Below are 15,539 nucleotides of genomic sequence, written 5' to 3'. Positions count from 1 at the left end.
TTTCAAAAGCTTCTAATCTTTTCTTCTCATGTACTCCGATCGTCCAAGTTTCACTTCCATATAAAGCGACGCTCCAAACATGTACTTTCAAAAATCTTTTTCTGAAGTTTAAATTAATTTTTGATGTAAACAAATTATATTCTGACTGACTGAAGGCTCGTTTCATCTGTGCTATTCTGCATTTTATATCACTCCTGCTTCGTTCATCTTTAGTAATTCTACTTCCCAAATAACAAAATTCTTCTACCTCCATAATCTTTTCTCCTCCATTTTCACATTCAGTGATTCATTTTTGTTATTTCTACTACATTTCATTACTTTTGTTTTGTTCTTGTTTATTTTCATGCAGTAGTTCTTGCGTAGAACTTCATGCCATTCGTTGTTCCTTTTAAGTCCTTTTTACTCTCAGCTAGAATTACTATATCATCAGCAAATCGTAGCATCTTTTCACCTTGTATTGTTACTACGGATCTAAATTGTTCTTTAACATCATTAACTGTTAGTTCTATGTAAAGATTAAAAAGTAACGAGGATAGGGAACGTCCTTGTCGGACTCCCTTTCTTATTACGGCTTCTTTCTTATGTTCTTCAATTATTACTGTTGCTGTTTGATTCCTGTAAATGTTAGCAATTATTCTTCTATCTCTGTATTGAAACCTAATTTTTTTTAAATGCTAACATTTTATTCCAGTCTACGTTATCGAATGCCTTTTCTATGGCTATAAATGCCAAGTATGTTGGTTTGTTTTTCTTTAATTTTCCTTCTACTTTTAATCTGAGACCTTAAATTGTTTCCCTTGTCCCTATACTTTTTCTGAAGCCAAATTGGTCTTCTCATAACACTTCTTCCACTCTCCTCTCAATTCTTCTGTACAGAATTCTAGTTAAGATTTTTGATGCATGGCTAGTTAAGCTAATTGTCCTGTATTCTTCACATTTTTCTGCTCCTGCTTTCTTTGGTATCATGACTACAACACTCTTTTTGAAGTCTAACGAAACTTCCCTTTTTTCATAAATATTACGCACCAGTTTGTATTTGTATTAAATACTAAATGTATAAGGATCATTCAATAGTTAAAGACAAATGAATTAAAGAGGCTGCAAAAACTATTTAATAGATAGAACAAGCTGATACTATCTGAAGTTCAAGTTGGCAACTTTGTTAGAAAATATCAGCTGTTCAAAAATAATCTCCATTGTTATAACTTCTTTTATTTATTTCACAATGTAAGCTCCACTTGAAACATATAACATGAAAGGAAACCATGCTGTGACAAGATAGTTATTTTCTAAAGGCGTAAAATCAACAGAAATTCACATGCAGATGTTCAGTTTGGTAAAAAATGTATTAATCGTGCAAATTTTTATAAGTGGATCGAACAATTTATATTACTCATTTTAAATTTTAGCACAAAACCGATGAAAGTTTTGACTTTGACTAATGCTTTCCAAAATTGTTGAAATTTATTTCGGCACTGCCCATTCCATTATTCATGATAAGCTGAATGTGTTAGCAAATTATATTTGATGTGAATTTTGAGACGGTTTATCAAAATCACCTAAATTCAGTCACATTAGTACAAAACTTAAAAACAATTTTTAGCAAAAGATAACCTTTTGCTAAAAATTATTTTTAAGATTGCTTTTTCAGATTGCATCATAACTTTCGATGAACCTAGATTAATCATTTTGAGCTGGAATCAAAATGTCAGAATAAGGAATGGAGCATCTGAGTTTACTCACCTGGAAAAAATTGAAAACCTAAATTCAAAAAAAAAACCAGCAGGTTTGATATAAGAGGCAGTTGTATTAGAGCCGCTATAAAAAAAAAACTACTGGGATTTCATCAGCTGTAATAAAGAGATAAAAATAGAAATATTGTACTTTAGTATAGTAATGTGAAGAGACTATCAGATATTGCCACTGTAGCGAAATTTCTGTTATAAAGAGAGCTGCCACAGGGAAAGTTGGCTGAATTTACTAAATTCATATTAAAACTTGAATTTATAGCATAAAAAACACAAGAAACCAAATATTAATATGTAAAATATTTCAGTTTGAAAGTCACTCAATTTTAAGATTACCAACCCATTATTCTAAAATAAAATTGATTGAAAATGTGTCATTGTCAATTACATTTCAGAAAACTTCTTTAGATTAGAAACCAATTCTGCAGGCATGTAAGTAAAACAAAGTAGAAAGATCGTTGCTAGAGGACTATGTGTGATACAGAGTACTGTTTATAATAGGTTATATTGTTGATGATTGTGAATCAGTTTTCACATACGGTGAACAAATCACTGTTCACTTAATGGGAATTGTTCCTATTGCATAAGAATCTGAATGATTATTAAAAAGTCAATATTCATCTGGAAATAAAGATGCGGTTATTAAATGTAAATCAAAGGTAATTAAGAATTGTTGTTAAAGTTTCTAAGAGGTGTTGCTGATATTTTTAAAGAACTGTTAATTTCATAATGTCATAATTAATTATGATAGTATGAGAAATTAATCATGGAGTAAGTTGTTAATATAGTAAGTTATTTTTTTAATAACTTTTTTTTAATATTGGCAAAATCTACTTAGACATTAATGCTTTATTAGTAAATAAACAACTCTTTGAATTTACTGAATATTAAGTAATATTGAAAACTTTCCTTAAGTTAAAATTAATTGCACCTGAACATTATGGTTTGAGATACTGTTGATAACTTTTTAAGCTCTGTGATATGTTGTCAGATTTGTTAGTCAGATAAAAAAATTAAGTAGTATATGGAAAATATTTAAGTGTTATAAAGAATATCTGTTGTATTTATTTATTTACTGTACATATACTTATTTATATAGAATATTCCTTATGAAAACTGTCAAAATTTCCTTTTTTATGCAAAATTTATTATTCAGTAAAAATAGAAATGATTTCTTTATTACATTGCAAAAAATAAATTTTTGGTTTTATTATTGTTTTGGTTTTGTTGCAAGAGAATCTGAATTAAGTATTATTTCTCTCCTATTGAAGATAAGCAGTGTTAATGATACATTCCTCTCAAGAAAGGGTATATTAGTTGATTGCATTACATTTCTTATGCAAATCCTCATAGTCTATTATAAATTATAATGTGTGTGTGTGTGTGTGTGTGTGTGTCCAACTTGGAGATAAGTGAAATTAGTTGGAGTTGCTTTTTGTACAGTAATTATGTTCATTACTGTACGAATGTTCAGTCGTGTAATGAACAGGATGAAAGTTAAATTCATAGAATGGATGTCTTTGCTTTTGTGTCAGCTTGGCATGTCAATATGCAACAGTGTATGGCTCATTGAAGAAGAAAACAAGAAATTACTTAATTCCTTGCATGTTATTCAAGATAATATGTAAACCAATTTCTGAAATGACTTAGGTCTCACATCTTTGTCACATAATATTCAAAATTAGCTTACAAGAATGCTAAGGCAGCTGAACTAGAATAATTTCTTTTAAAAATAAAATGCATAAATATTGGATTACAGATTGCATCAAGCAGCGTTTAGAAATATACAACATTTAAAGTTCAGTTTTTTTTTTTTTTAACTGAAAGAGTGAGTTGAATTTTAATCTAATAATTATTACGATAAAGTTAAATAATTATATTGTTCTCATTTGTTATACTAATTCTGTCTTAATTCAGCTTAAAGATTTTCCCATATTTCAATTTTAAGGCTCACAATTTTTCAACTCTTCTTTTTAAAAACTGTTTACAATAACTTATTGGACATGATGAATGTGTTTTAGGAATGTGATAACATCATTATTAAAGTAGAAATTTGGCTGCATTTTGTTAATATTTAGTTAAAAATCATAAAATAGAATTCTGTTGTATTAACAATTTTACATATTTGATATGAACATCACTGTGATAAATTGCAATATAGTATGTGGACTTGGATTATAAATAATAACAGAAAAAAAATAAATATATTTTTTATTTTAAGATGATAAGTCAGTAGCTATATTAGTGTATATAAAAGGAAAGTGTATTTTTCTAATGCAGTAATTACAAATTATAAACTTGCTATCCGCTTAAGTAATAGTCATTTGGTTTCGAAATTAATTTCTGTTAGTCAGTTTAGCAAAAGAATCTGTCACATTTTTCCTTAATTCATTCTCGCTTTTGTTATTGTATCGGTTTAATTAAAAAGGTGCATATTTTGAGACTGTATAAATCATTTAAAATAATAACAGATTAATAGGTTACAATGATTAATATCATTTCGATTGAAGTTTCATGAATCTGTACAGCTTTGGTCAAATGAATTCAAAAGAAAGACGAGCGACTGTATCAAGAGAGGATTTGGCCCGAGCCACCTTAGTAACTATCACCAACAACATTGGATCACTTGCAAGGATGTGTGCACTTAATGAAAAAGTCAATAGGGTAAATATTGTTTATTTAATTTAAGTACTAACTTACATTATGTTAATATTAGATAGCCCATATGTTGCTGTACAAGACTGGAGTGAAAAGTTCCAGGCCTCACTCAGAGGTGACATTATATACTTAACTTCTTGATGGTGTCACACGCACCCATACTTCATTAGTTTATTATGAGAGTTTCAAGCTGTTTGCATCGCTTAGTAGAATATTTCGATTCCATCAAAGTGGAGAATTAGGGCTTTTTTAGAAAATGGAAAAACTGGAAATTTTTGCAGTGATTAATACTCTTTTCTGAAAGGCTTAAGTGCAAAGAAAACTAAAGAAGAGTTTTATATGACATTGAACACTCTTCTCCATCAAATACAACAGCTGTGACATACAGTTTAAAATGAGTTAAACACACACTAGCGATGAACCATGTAGTGGACATTATTCTCAAGTGACTATGCCAGAAATGATGAAGAAAGTGCATAAAATCATTTTGACAGATTAACAAATGACAGTGAACGAGTTAGCAGTTTGTAGGTATATCATCAGAATGTGTGCACAATATTTGGCATGAAAATTTGGGCATGAACAAGCTATATGCTAGATGGGTGTTGTGTTTGCTCGCACCCGACCAAACAGTGATGAAAAAGATTTGAAGTGGTTGTCTCAAGCTCTTTTGGCACAATGCATAGGAACTTTTACATCGATTGATGATGGTTGATGAGACTTGTGTTTCATCAGTGTACTCCCAAGACAAAACAGTGGGTTGAAAGAGGTCAACCTGCTCTAAAAAAAAGTGAAAACGTTATATGGCAACTGTTTTTTGGGATGCTTTTGGAATAATTTTCATTATCTTAAAAAGGGTGAAACAATAAATGGCAAATATCATGCAACCCTATTGTAGAATCTTAGCGATGAAATTAAGAGAAAATGATATGTATATATTTAAAAGGGAAAATAATATTCATATTTGGCAAAAAGAAAGTGTTTTTCCATCAAGACAATCCTCCAGTTCACACTTCAGTGGCAAAAATCAACAGATTATATTTTGAATTGCTCTAACACCGTCCATATTCATCTGATCTGGGTCCCAGTGACTATCACTTGTTTTCTAACCTAAAAAAATGGCTCAAAAATTGGATAAATTGATGTACCGAACTGGCAAAAGTGCTCTTGTGGAATACTGGGCTAAGTGTACAGACCTTAATGGTGACTATGTTGAAAAATAAATCAAAATGTACCTAAAAAATGTTCATTTTCTTATCCAGGCCTGGAACTTTTCATCTACCTTTGTATTTAAGGAGTTTCAATAATGTTTTTTTTTTTTAACAGGAGATCTAATTTATTAATAAACCAGGAAAATATTATACTAAAATATTCTAAAAAAATTAAATAAAAGCTTTAAAGTTATACTGATGTGACATCAATAACATTGATAAACATAATTTTTGTTTCCTAACATGCGACAACATGATTTTACTGTGTTTTTTCATGCTGAAAACGCATATGAACTCAGAATCTTTCTATCACCCACCATTTTTGAAAATTGTTAAATTTTAATTAAAAGATTTTTTGATTTTTTCAACGTACAGTTTTAAGCTTCTATATTGTATTCTGTTAGCTAATTTTTTATTTTTTAACTTTGTTAACATAATTTGTAAGCTATAAATAAACAATACTAGACAAAGAATTAAATCATATCATATTATGACATAATATCTATTACTGATCTGTGAGCCTTCATGGACAAGATTAATCACGTCTGTGCAGGCCAAAACATGTAGCTGAAAACACAGCTGTGTTGTTTGTATTAAGCACTGGATTTAGGAATGCATTAATTTTGTTCAGTCTTATTGCCGTCTTAAGTTTGTTAACAGTGCAGTGTCATAATACCTCAAAATTTTGTACATGATGTGGACGTCTTTTGTTATGTATGTGGTGAGTTTACTGTAAAATCAAATAGAAAAAAACCATTACACCTTTAATTAAAAAAGCATAACATTTGTACTTTCAGTGTAAAATTGTTGATCAGGATAAGACGTGGGCTTCTCATATAGTATGCATTAATTGTTCTGTACATTTAAGAGGATGGCTGAAAGGTAAACGGAAGGTTACCTATGGTTTGGCAAGAATCGTGTAACTGATTGTTACTTTTGTTTAACAAGTGTGTCTGGAATTGCTAAACAATCTAAACATACTGTAAAATATCCTTCATTGCAATCTGCAATCAGGCCTGTAGCTCACAGTGAAATTATTCCAGTTCCTGAACGACCTGTGAATGTATGTTTCAAAAGCAGCAATGAAGAATCAGGCAGTACTGAAGAAGACAACAATGATTTTGATTTATCTTCCAATTACCCACATCTTATATCACGACGTGAATTAAATGACTTGTTTAGGGATTTAAATTTATCAGAAAATCAAGCTGAACTGTTAGGATCAAGACTGCAAGGTTGGAATTTACTTCAAATAAATATAAAAATGTTGGGCTTTCGAAGCCAACAAAAAGAACTTTTTCAGTACTTTATTGATGAAAATAATTTGATTTATTGCAGAAATATTGGTGAACTTATGTTGCACTTAGGACAAGTTCATAAACCTGAGGACTGGCGCCTTTTCATAGATTCTTCCAAGTATAGCTTAAAAGTGGATCTACTACACAATGATAACAAATATCCTTCGATACCAATCGCTTATGGTATTAATTTGAAAGAGACATACAATTTGATGAAAGACGTTCTTGAAAAAATAAATTATAAAAAACATAGCTGGAACATAGCTGGTGATTTGAAAGTTATAGCTATTTTGTTAGCATGCAGTTAGGTTTAAGTACATGTTTTCTTTGCAATTGGAACAGCCGAGCTAGGGATAAACATTATGTTACCAAAGAGTGGAAGAAATGAGACAACTTAACTCTATATGGGAAAAATATTATTCATGAGCCTAAAAAATTTGGTTGAATCCAAAAAAATATTTTTACCCCCTCTCCAAATCAAGCTAGGACTAATGAAATTTTTTGTAAAAGTAATGAATAAGGATAGTCCTGAATTTTTGTCCATCAGACAGAAATTTCTGAACGTAAGTGAAGGAAAAATTAAAGAAAGAATATTTGTTGGTCCTCAAATAAGGAAGTTGATCTAAGATGCAAAAGCATCAGCCAAGTCATTGTAACACAAGTATGGCCATGCAAAATTATAAATTTTACAGCTTTTAACTATATTTTCCCTTAATTTTTTTTTGAAGCGTAATTTATTTAAAACTAAGGGTGATCGAAAAATTGTATTTACAATCTGTAATGTATGCAAAAAAGCAATTCAAGAAATGGCATCTCACTTAGAAAAACATTAAAAATTTTTTTTTGTCTATCAGTGTTATTCCAAACGATGCATTGTCATCATATTCCAAAATAGACCATATTATCCCTTCAGAATGAGCATTTATTTTAATTTTTTTCTTTTCTTATAAAACAACATTAATTTTATAGAATAATTGAATAATATAAAATATTTTGTACAATTTTTTGTTGATTGTATGAAGACAATTATTAAAGGATAAAATCAAATATTATTTTTTCACTGCAGTTGTCTCTTCAGATTGAGCATTTAATATGAGTTTTTTGTACTTATGAAACATTAATTATATAGAATAATTGAATAATATAAAATGTTTTGTACAATTTTCTATTGATTGTATGAAGGCAATTTTAAAGGATAAGATCAAATGTTATTTTTTTCACTACAGTTGTAAAAATACACTTCTGTACTATCTAAAATCATATGGTAGACTTACAATAAAAATATAATTTTTATGAATTTCTTACTTAAATTTATTGAATTTATTGAATTTCTTACTGGATGACAGTTGCTGAAAATGCCTTGCTGGTTTGGAAAATTTGTGGAAAATATAATTTTTGGTTAAACCAAGGGTTAGATGAGTATTATTTACGTAACTAATAATCGCATTTCTTTAGCATTTGCAGAAACAGGTTTCTTTATAAGAAATCCAGTAAAAATGTATAAAGTAGTTTTTTATCTTTTTAAAGCTACCTTCTCTAAATTAGTAAAATTTTTGTAATATTAAAAATATATTGTTTAATTAATGTCGAATGAAAGTTCAAAACTTACATTGTTTGTTGGTAATCATCATATCACAAGATTTTTTTTAGCAGTTAAAAAGTTTTGTTATAATTTTTATATTTTAATTGCATTAAGAAATAAACTTTAATGAAGGACATATTTTATAATTTAAAATATTATTTAACATTGTATTTATGAATTATTTTTATTATAGCTTAATAAGTTTTGTAAAGTAACACATTGATTAGTTTTAAACAATAATGTACATTTTGTTTGTTTTTGTGTAATTTTTTTCTTTCTTTCTTTCTTTTTTTGTTATAAAAATTTTTTTTTTTTTCTCTTTCTGTGAAAGAATATTAATTGACTGTTATATTATTAAATAACAATTATATTATTTTTAATTAGATTATAATAACTATTTTATTTTTATGTTCATAGGTTGTTTTTGCTGGTAATTTCCTGAGAGTAAATCCAATATCAATGAAATTACTAGCATATGCTATGGATTATTGGTCTAATGGAACGTTAAAAGCATTGTTTCTTGAACATGAAGTAAGTTTATTTTAGTCTCGATGATAAAATAATATTTTTCCTTCTAAGCGCTCATATTTTGTGAGTATGGTAACTAAGACCCTGAGTATTAGCTATTTGTAGAGTGTTTTTACAACTACATCCGTATGTTTATATTATACATAAACAATAAGCTATGCAATACTATTTTTTTTTTACATATGGGGTACCCAAACAAAAAAAAAAAAACAAGAATTATTTATTTAAATTATTTTTTATTTAAAATAACATCTTAAAAACATCAGTCTTCTTCAAAACACTGTCCAGTAGATGATATGCACTTATACGAACAGTTTTTCCACTGTTTGAAACATTTTTTGTGTTCTTCTGAACTAATGCTTGTTGAGTGCCTCCGTGACTTTGTTAATCTCTTCTACATCCTGAAAACACTTTCCCTTTAGGTTTTTAGTAGCAGTGGGCTAGGTTGAGCGAGTAAGAGGAAATGAGAAACCATTGTCCTGCTGTTTTTCATCAAAAACAAGTTGATTTTCAACACTGTGTGGGCAGGTACATTGTCTGCTTGATTCTTTGGCGTGAACTCCAGTAAATTCCAGTTATTTCCTCCAAATCATCAATTGTTCTGTGATGATCCAACCTGATGGCATTGTACATTTTTTGAACATTTTCATCTTTCCTGGATTTTGAGGGCAACCCGAATGAGATTCATCTTCAAGTGACATTTGGCCACTTCTGAACTGAACAAACCGCTTTTAAATTCTTGCCTAGCTTAGAGATTCCTTTCCATAAGCTTCCCAAAGCATTGAAACTGTTTCTTTCACTATTTTCTGTAACAGAAAGAAGAATTTGATGTTGATGTGTTACTCCTTAAAGCTTGCCATCACAAAATTGCAGAGAACATTGGGAGGGGCTTAAGAAAACAGTCAGTCTGTCTACTGCAGTGGTTTCTCATGAACGCTAACTAACCGACTGAGCAAGGAGAGTAAGCATACCTAGCAGGAGAGGGCAGCACCACCAACCCACTTGCCTACAGAAAATAATTCTCTTTGTTTAGCTATCCCCCTATAAGCATAGGAATAAGAGTCACAAGCAGATAACTATGAATTGCAAAGGAAGCATCTCCTCTTGCTAATACCACTGTTGGTGGGATGATAATATATCGGGAGCTAAGAAATTATGAGATGAAAATTCTGGTAATTGTTAAGCTAATTCTGGTGTAATGGTTAAGCTATTTCTGGCTCTGTAATAACCAGAATGGGAAGTGAGTAATTATAAATAATGTTCTGGTGTCAATAAAAATATTATATTTGTATCGATATTAATAAATGAGTAATAAAATAGAATTTTCCATTCTTCCACTTCTAAGACCATCTTCATCCTTAATTTTTAATTATTGTCATTGGAGGTAATAAATCTCCTTCAAAGTCATCAGCCATTTGACCGGTTGGATATCATTTCCCTTCCCTTTTTTGCTCTTTCCTAATCTTTTAATCTCAACACATTTACTAAATCCTATATCTTCATTACCTGTTTTATATATTCCAATTTTTGTCCTTCTTTATACTTATATTTTTTTTACCTTTTATATACATCCCTCTAACACCAAATTACCTATAATCCTAATAAATGGTCCACCATTCTGATAATATCTATTAATAATAATTTACATTATGTAGTTGATCTCCATGTTGAAGCGATAATGTCTCTGCCTTTTTTCTGGAAGATTCAAGGTGAGACTTTACATATTTTTGTATGCTACAAAAAATTCATTTCTAATCATCTTGTAGGATGATTAACCAGAAGGAAAATAAATTAATGTTTATATTTAGTAATAGTGTTTAACATAAAATAAATAAAAAACATTTGCTTCTGATCACTGCTGCATTTGTCATAGACTTCATTAATTAAACTTTATTTTTTAAGAATTAAAAAGTAAATTACTGGTAAATTTAGTCAACTATAATTTCAAATTATTATGTTTTGATATTCTTATTTTATATTCTCAAGCTTAAATTTTCAAACATGAAATTTGATTACACCGTTTCTAGGATCAGATCAAACAAAATTTCTTCTTTCCAATTTATATTTTACGTCTGTTACAATATAATAAATAAAAATCTAGTATTTTCAATTAAAGTTTTGATTAAAACGCACAGAAAAGGTACTTACTCTACTGCTTTAGCATGATTTGACATGATCTTTCTTATGTATGATCTGTAAAACATCTAAGGTATAAGCAGCACTAGTCAATTACTTCTGATTGTAATCATGTTTATCATATGGCATCATTTATTCTCTTTAATGAACAAGGTTAAGGTGTTACTTGCAGGCCGGAATCTCAGTGGAATATCCATACTAATGTACAACACTATATTTGGCTCGATGAAAAAAACATGAGGAAATAAATTTTCTTTTCAATTTCCCCCTGGTAATCTTCTTTTTCTGTTTAGCCTCCGGAACCACCGTAAGGTATTACTTCAGATGATGATATGTAAGAATATAAATAAAGTGTAGTCTTGTACAGTCTCAGATTGACCATTCCTGAGATGTGCAGTTAATTGAAACCCAACCACCAAAGAACACCGGTACTCAAATCTGTATAAAAGTAACTGCCTTTACTAGGATTTGAACCTTACAAGTCTTGACTTCAAAATCAGTTGATTTGCAATGACAAGTTAACCACTAGACCAGCCTGGTGGGCAAGTCTGGTGTGGTGGTCCCTGGTAAGTGTGGTACAGTATAGTTTTTCTTCAGAATAGTTATACCAGTTCCATAAACAACTTACATCTCGCATAAAATTGCCAATGACTGTTAGGTACAGCAACTGCTTTTAATATATTTTATTTGAATGTCTTCATTACTCTGAAATGTAACGGGAGAACAAAATATTGCATAAAGTTTTAGGTGGTGTAATCTTGTATTTTCATTCCTCTACTATTAACATTCCTAAACTCCTTGACCCAAGTTCATTAATTTTCTATCATCATTGTTATGGAGTGAGGTACACCTGCTGCATCAATCTGTGCATTTAAAACTACATTCAGAGATTGAATTTTTGACAGTGGAAAAAATGAATGCTAATGACATTCATTGTCGTCTAAAAGTTGTTTTACGGTGATAAAATTGTTAATCATAGTACTGTGAGTAGGAGTAAATTTTGTGTACCAAAAGCCGGTAAAATGAAACATTGAGAATAAACCTTCACAATGGTTTACCGGTTTCTGTGATCGATGAGATGCCCCAAAAGGAGGTGGATGAATAGATTCAAAATGACCATCGCATCACCACCCAGATAGGCATATCAAGAAAACAAGTAAGCATATCTAGGCTATTGTAAAATTTGTTTACAGTGGATTTGTGCTCGCAGAGAACAAACAACAAGAAAATTGATGTTGTAAACGACTTCAAAAACGTTATCGTGACTAGGGAAATGACTTCCTTTTCAATATTGTTACAGGGAATATAACTTTGTTCGTCAATTATGACCCAGAAGAATAACATCAGAGCATAGAATACGGCACTAAAAATTTCTGTAACAGTGTTCTGGGATTCCAGATATGTATACATGACTGACTATTTGGAAGCCAGGTTGATTATAAATTTTTTATCGACTAATAATGCTGTTATAATGTCTTTGTAACTAATACTAATTCAGCTTAATACATAAAGTTATTAAAACACATTAGGAGATCTATGTGTCATGTTTGACAATCCACAAAGCCAATAATTCTGCAGCATGATAACGATCAGCCAAACACATTGTGTGCAATGGCCTAAGCTCTTGTAAAGTTGAAATTTGTACTCCTCTATTCCGTACTCGCTGTTTGGTGCACTGTAATTTTCACTTTTTTCTGCAATTAAAGATGTATGCAATTGAGAATATTCATTTCACCACAGATGATGAACTAAAGGACACAGGGGGTTATGAACTAAGGAAAGACTCCACTAGTTTCATCGATAGAATGAGAAAACTGGTTCACCATCGGTCGAAATATGTAGATGTAAATGTTTAACTACATGGAAAAATAAAGTTTTTGTAGCAAATAAAATCATGTACTTTAATGTATTTGTTTCATTTGGCTATATCTTTATTTGGAATTATGAGTGACATTATATTTCAGTCCTTTTTTTTCTCTTTTTTTTTTAGATAAAAGGAATGTTTTATTCAATAGTAACCAACCAGTTTCCTATAGTAACCATTGTTTGACACTAAAAAATATTTACTTCCATTGTTGTACCGTATATTAGTTCTTAATTGTACCACTGTTATTAATTATTCTTTCAATTGATGAAAAATAATCTTTTTCACAGTAGACAGGTTTGTAAGAATTTTAATACTGCTCTATAAAGATGAATTCTTTCTTTCATGATACTTCTAAATTGATATTTTATGAGATCCCTTTATTTAATTTATTCTATTGTTATTTTTTTAACAGGGTTACTTTGGTGCTGTCGGATGTTTATTAGCATTCAATGAAGAAGTCAGCTGAGATGATCATTACATCTTTCATTCCAGTAAATGTAAATAATTAATTCGATCGATAACATTTCCATTAATTTATTATAATCGGGTATTATATGACATTAGTTGGATAGGCGATAGGAAAATAATTGGCCGGTGCCTTGCACTGTTTTGATCAAAAAAGATCATCGATACGGTATAATGTGATACATAATTATTTATAAACACTTTGAGTCATCATATTGTCATTCTGATAATTCTTGCTTTCTGTCTAATATACTTATTATGTGTCATTACTTTCGACATCATATCATACAGTTGTAAGATTTCATTTTAATATTTTATGAATATTTATTTTCATATACTTGTTATGTATAAAAGATAAAATTATTACAGTTATTAATTTTATTACAGCCTACTCTATTACTTTGGATAAATATATTATACATATTGTCCAGTATGTTTGTATAGTTTAGCTTATATTTATTAAATTAGCTAATGAGAATTATATACATTTTTTAGTGTAACTACTTATATTGGCATTACAATATCATGATATTAATCCTTAAAAGAACATGTGATTTACTGATGTGATGATATATATCTTAGTTGGATAATTGTTATTTATTTAAAGGTAATTGTGTGTGTGTGTGTATATATATATATATATATATATATATATATATATATATAACTGTACATATTTTATCATGTTAAAAAAAGTGTTGACAAAACTAATTCTTTCTATAATATCAGAATGTTAATTTCCTATATTTTTTATAATTTTTTTGTTTTATAACAAGAATGTAGACTTTCATCACATTCCTTTTTGTTCAGTTTTTGTTGAAATAACTATTATTTTATTCTTTAGATTTGTGCAATTTTTTTTAGTAAAGTGAATTTTTTTTTCTTTAGATAATATTTACATAAGAAAATATTATCTGTTTATTTATTTTATGTTTGAATTTTATTTTCTCTATGTCTTCCTTCATCAGTTTTTAATTGGGTTAACTCCATTTTTCCAGTGCAATATATTTAAGTTATTCTTTTTCAGCTAATTTGATTATGGAAAATCTTAGGCTTGCTGACAATATTTTCTCATCGAGAACACTAAAAATTATCTGTATTCTTAAACTTAAATTAATAGTTTTGATACTAATCTTGTTCAATAGATTAATCTATGATTAAATGAAAAAAAAATCCATAAATTTGTTTTGATAGATCTTGTTTTTCTTATCAAAATTGATTGCCCACCTGAATGAATATTAAAATAAAACATAAGTACCTGTATTAGTCAAGTTTTTTTTATCTACAATTTCTATAATTTTATGTGAATGTTTTATTTATTTTAAAATGCCTACTTCAGTATAGAATTAATTTTTAACCAAAAATTTATTATTTTTCCAGTTTGGCATAAATTTTTCAATTGTATTAATTTGCTTAATCTAAAAATTTACATAATGTTTGGATTCACTTCTTGTATCTTCATTTGATTGATATTTTTGTGTTTCAATGTTTATATTCCACCTTCAACTTAAATTGTTATTTTTCTCATACGTAATGTTTTTCACAAATTATCAAAACTTATTATCTAAATAAATTTGTAGATTACACTGATTCTACGCCCATGTATATCATAATATAGCCCTGTGATGTCATATAATTCACATTATATTTTTATTATTAAAAATCAACCGACTAAATCTTATAATTGTTATTTACTGATGGCTACACCATAAATGCAACAATTTTAAACTGATGATTGGATTATAAACACATATTTTATTAACAAACCAAACTTGCAAGATGGATAGAGTATAAGATAAATTTTATCGTACTATTAAAAACAAATTAAAAATATCACTTGAGTGAGATTCAAAATCAATAAATTGTGTACTGTTTAAGTAAACCGTTTTGTTATAGACTACAGTAAAACATTAGTACAAGTTTTACGGTATGTTATTTATGTACTTAAAAAAGGTCAATAGTAATCGCCAAATAGAAATTAATTTAACATACATGTGGATGGATATTACATGATATTTTAACTTATCAATTGAGATCTTATTACAA

General features: G+C 29.0%; 1 protein-coding gene across 11 annotated transcripts in view; it reads left to right on the top strand.

Annotated features, from left to right (window-relative positions):
- Positions 1 to 14,057, top strand: part of fbl (pantothenate kinase 3 fbl) — a 171,368-nt gene extending 157,311 nt beyond the window's left edge. For 6 of the 11 annotated variants that reach the window (XM_075365509.1, XM_075365507.1, XM_075365508.1 and 3 more), the window contains 3 exons: positions 4,259 to 4,412; positions 8,915 to 9,028; positions 13,441 to 14,055. In XM_075365509.1, the coding sequence (XP_075221624.1) occupies positions 4,259 to 4,412; positions 8,915 to 9,028; positions 13,441 to 13,494 (322 nt within the window). In that variant the 3' untranslated portion in view covers positions 13,495 to 14,055. Of the gene's footprint in view, positions 1 to 4,258; positions 4,413 to 8,914; positions 9,029 to 13,440 lie in introns of all 11 variants that reach the window. The other 5 variants (XM_075365516.1, XM_075365517.1, XM_075365514.1 and 2 more) reach the window with 2 other exon arrangements.
- The last annotated feature ends 1,482 nt before the right edge of the window (positions 14,058 to 15,539 follow it).

The sequence above is a fragment of the Lycorma delicatula genome, chromosome 5 (genome assembly GCF_047948215.1).
Source record: "Lycorma delicatula isolate Av1 chromosome 5, ASM4794821v1, whole genome shotgun sequence".
Taxonomy (NCBI): domain Eukaryota; kingdom Metazoa; phylum Arthropoda; class Insecta; order Hemiptera; family Fulgoridae; genus Lycorma; species Lycorma delicatula.
The sequence above is the reverse complement of the archived record's forward strand: the minus strand, read 5'-3'. Positions and strand labels throughout refer to the sequence as shown.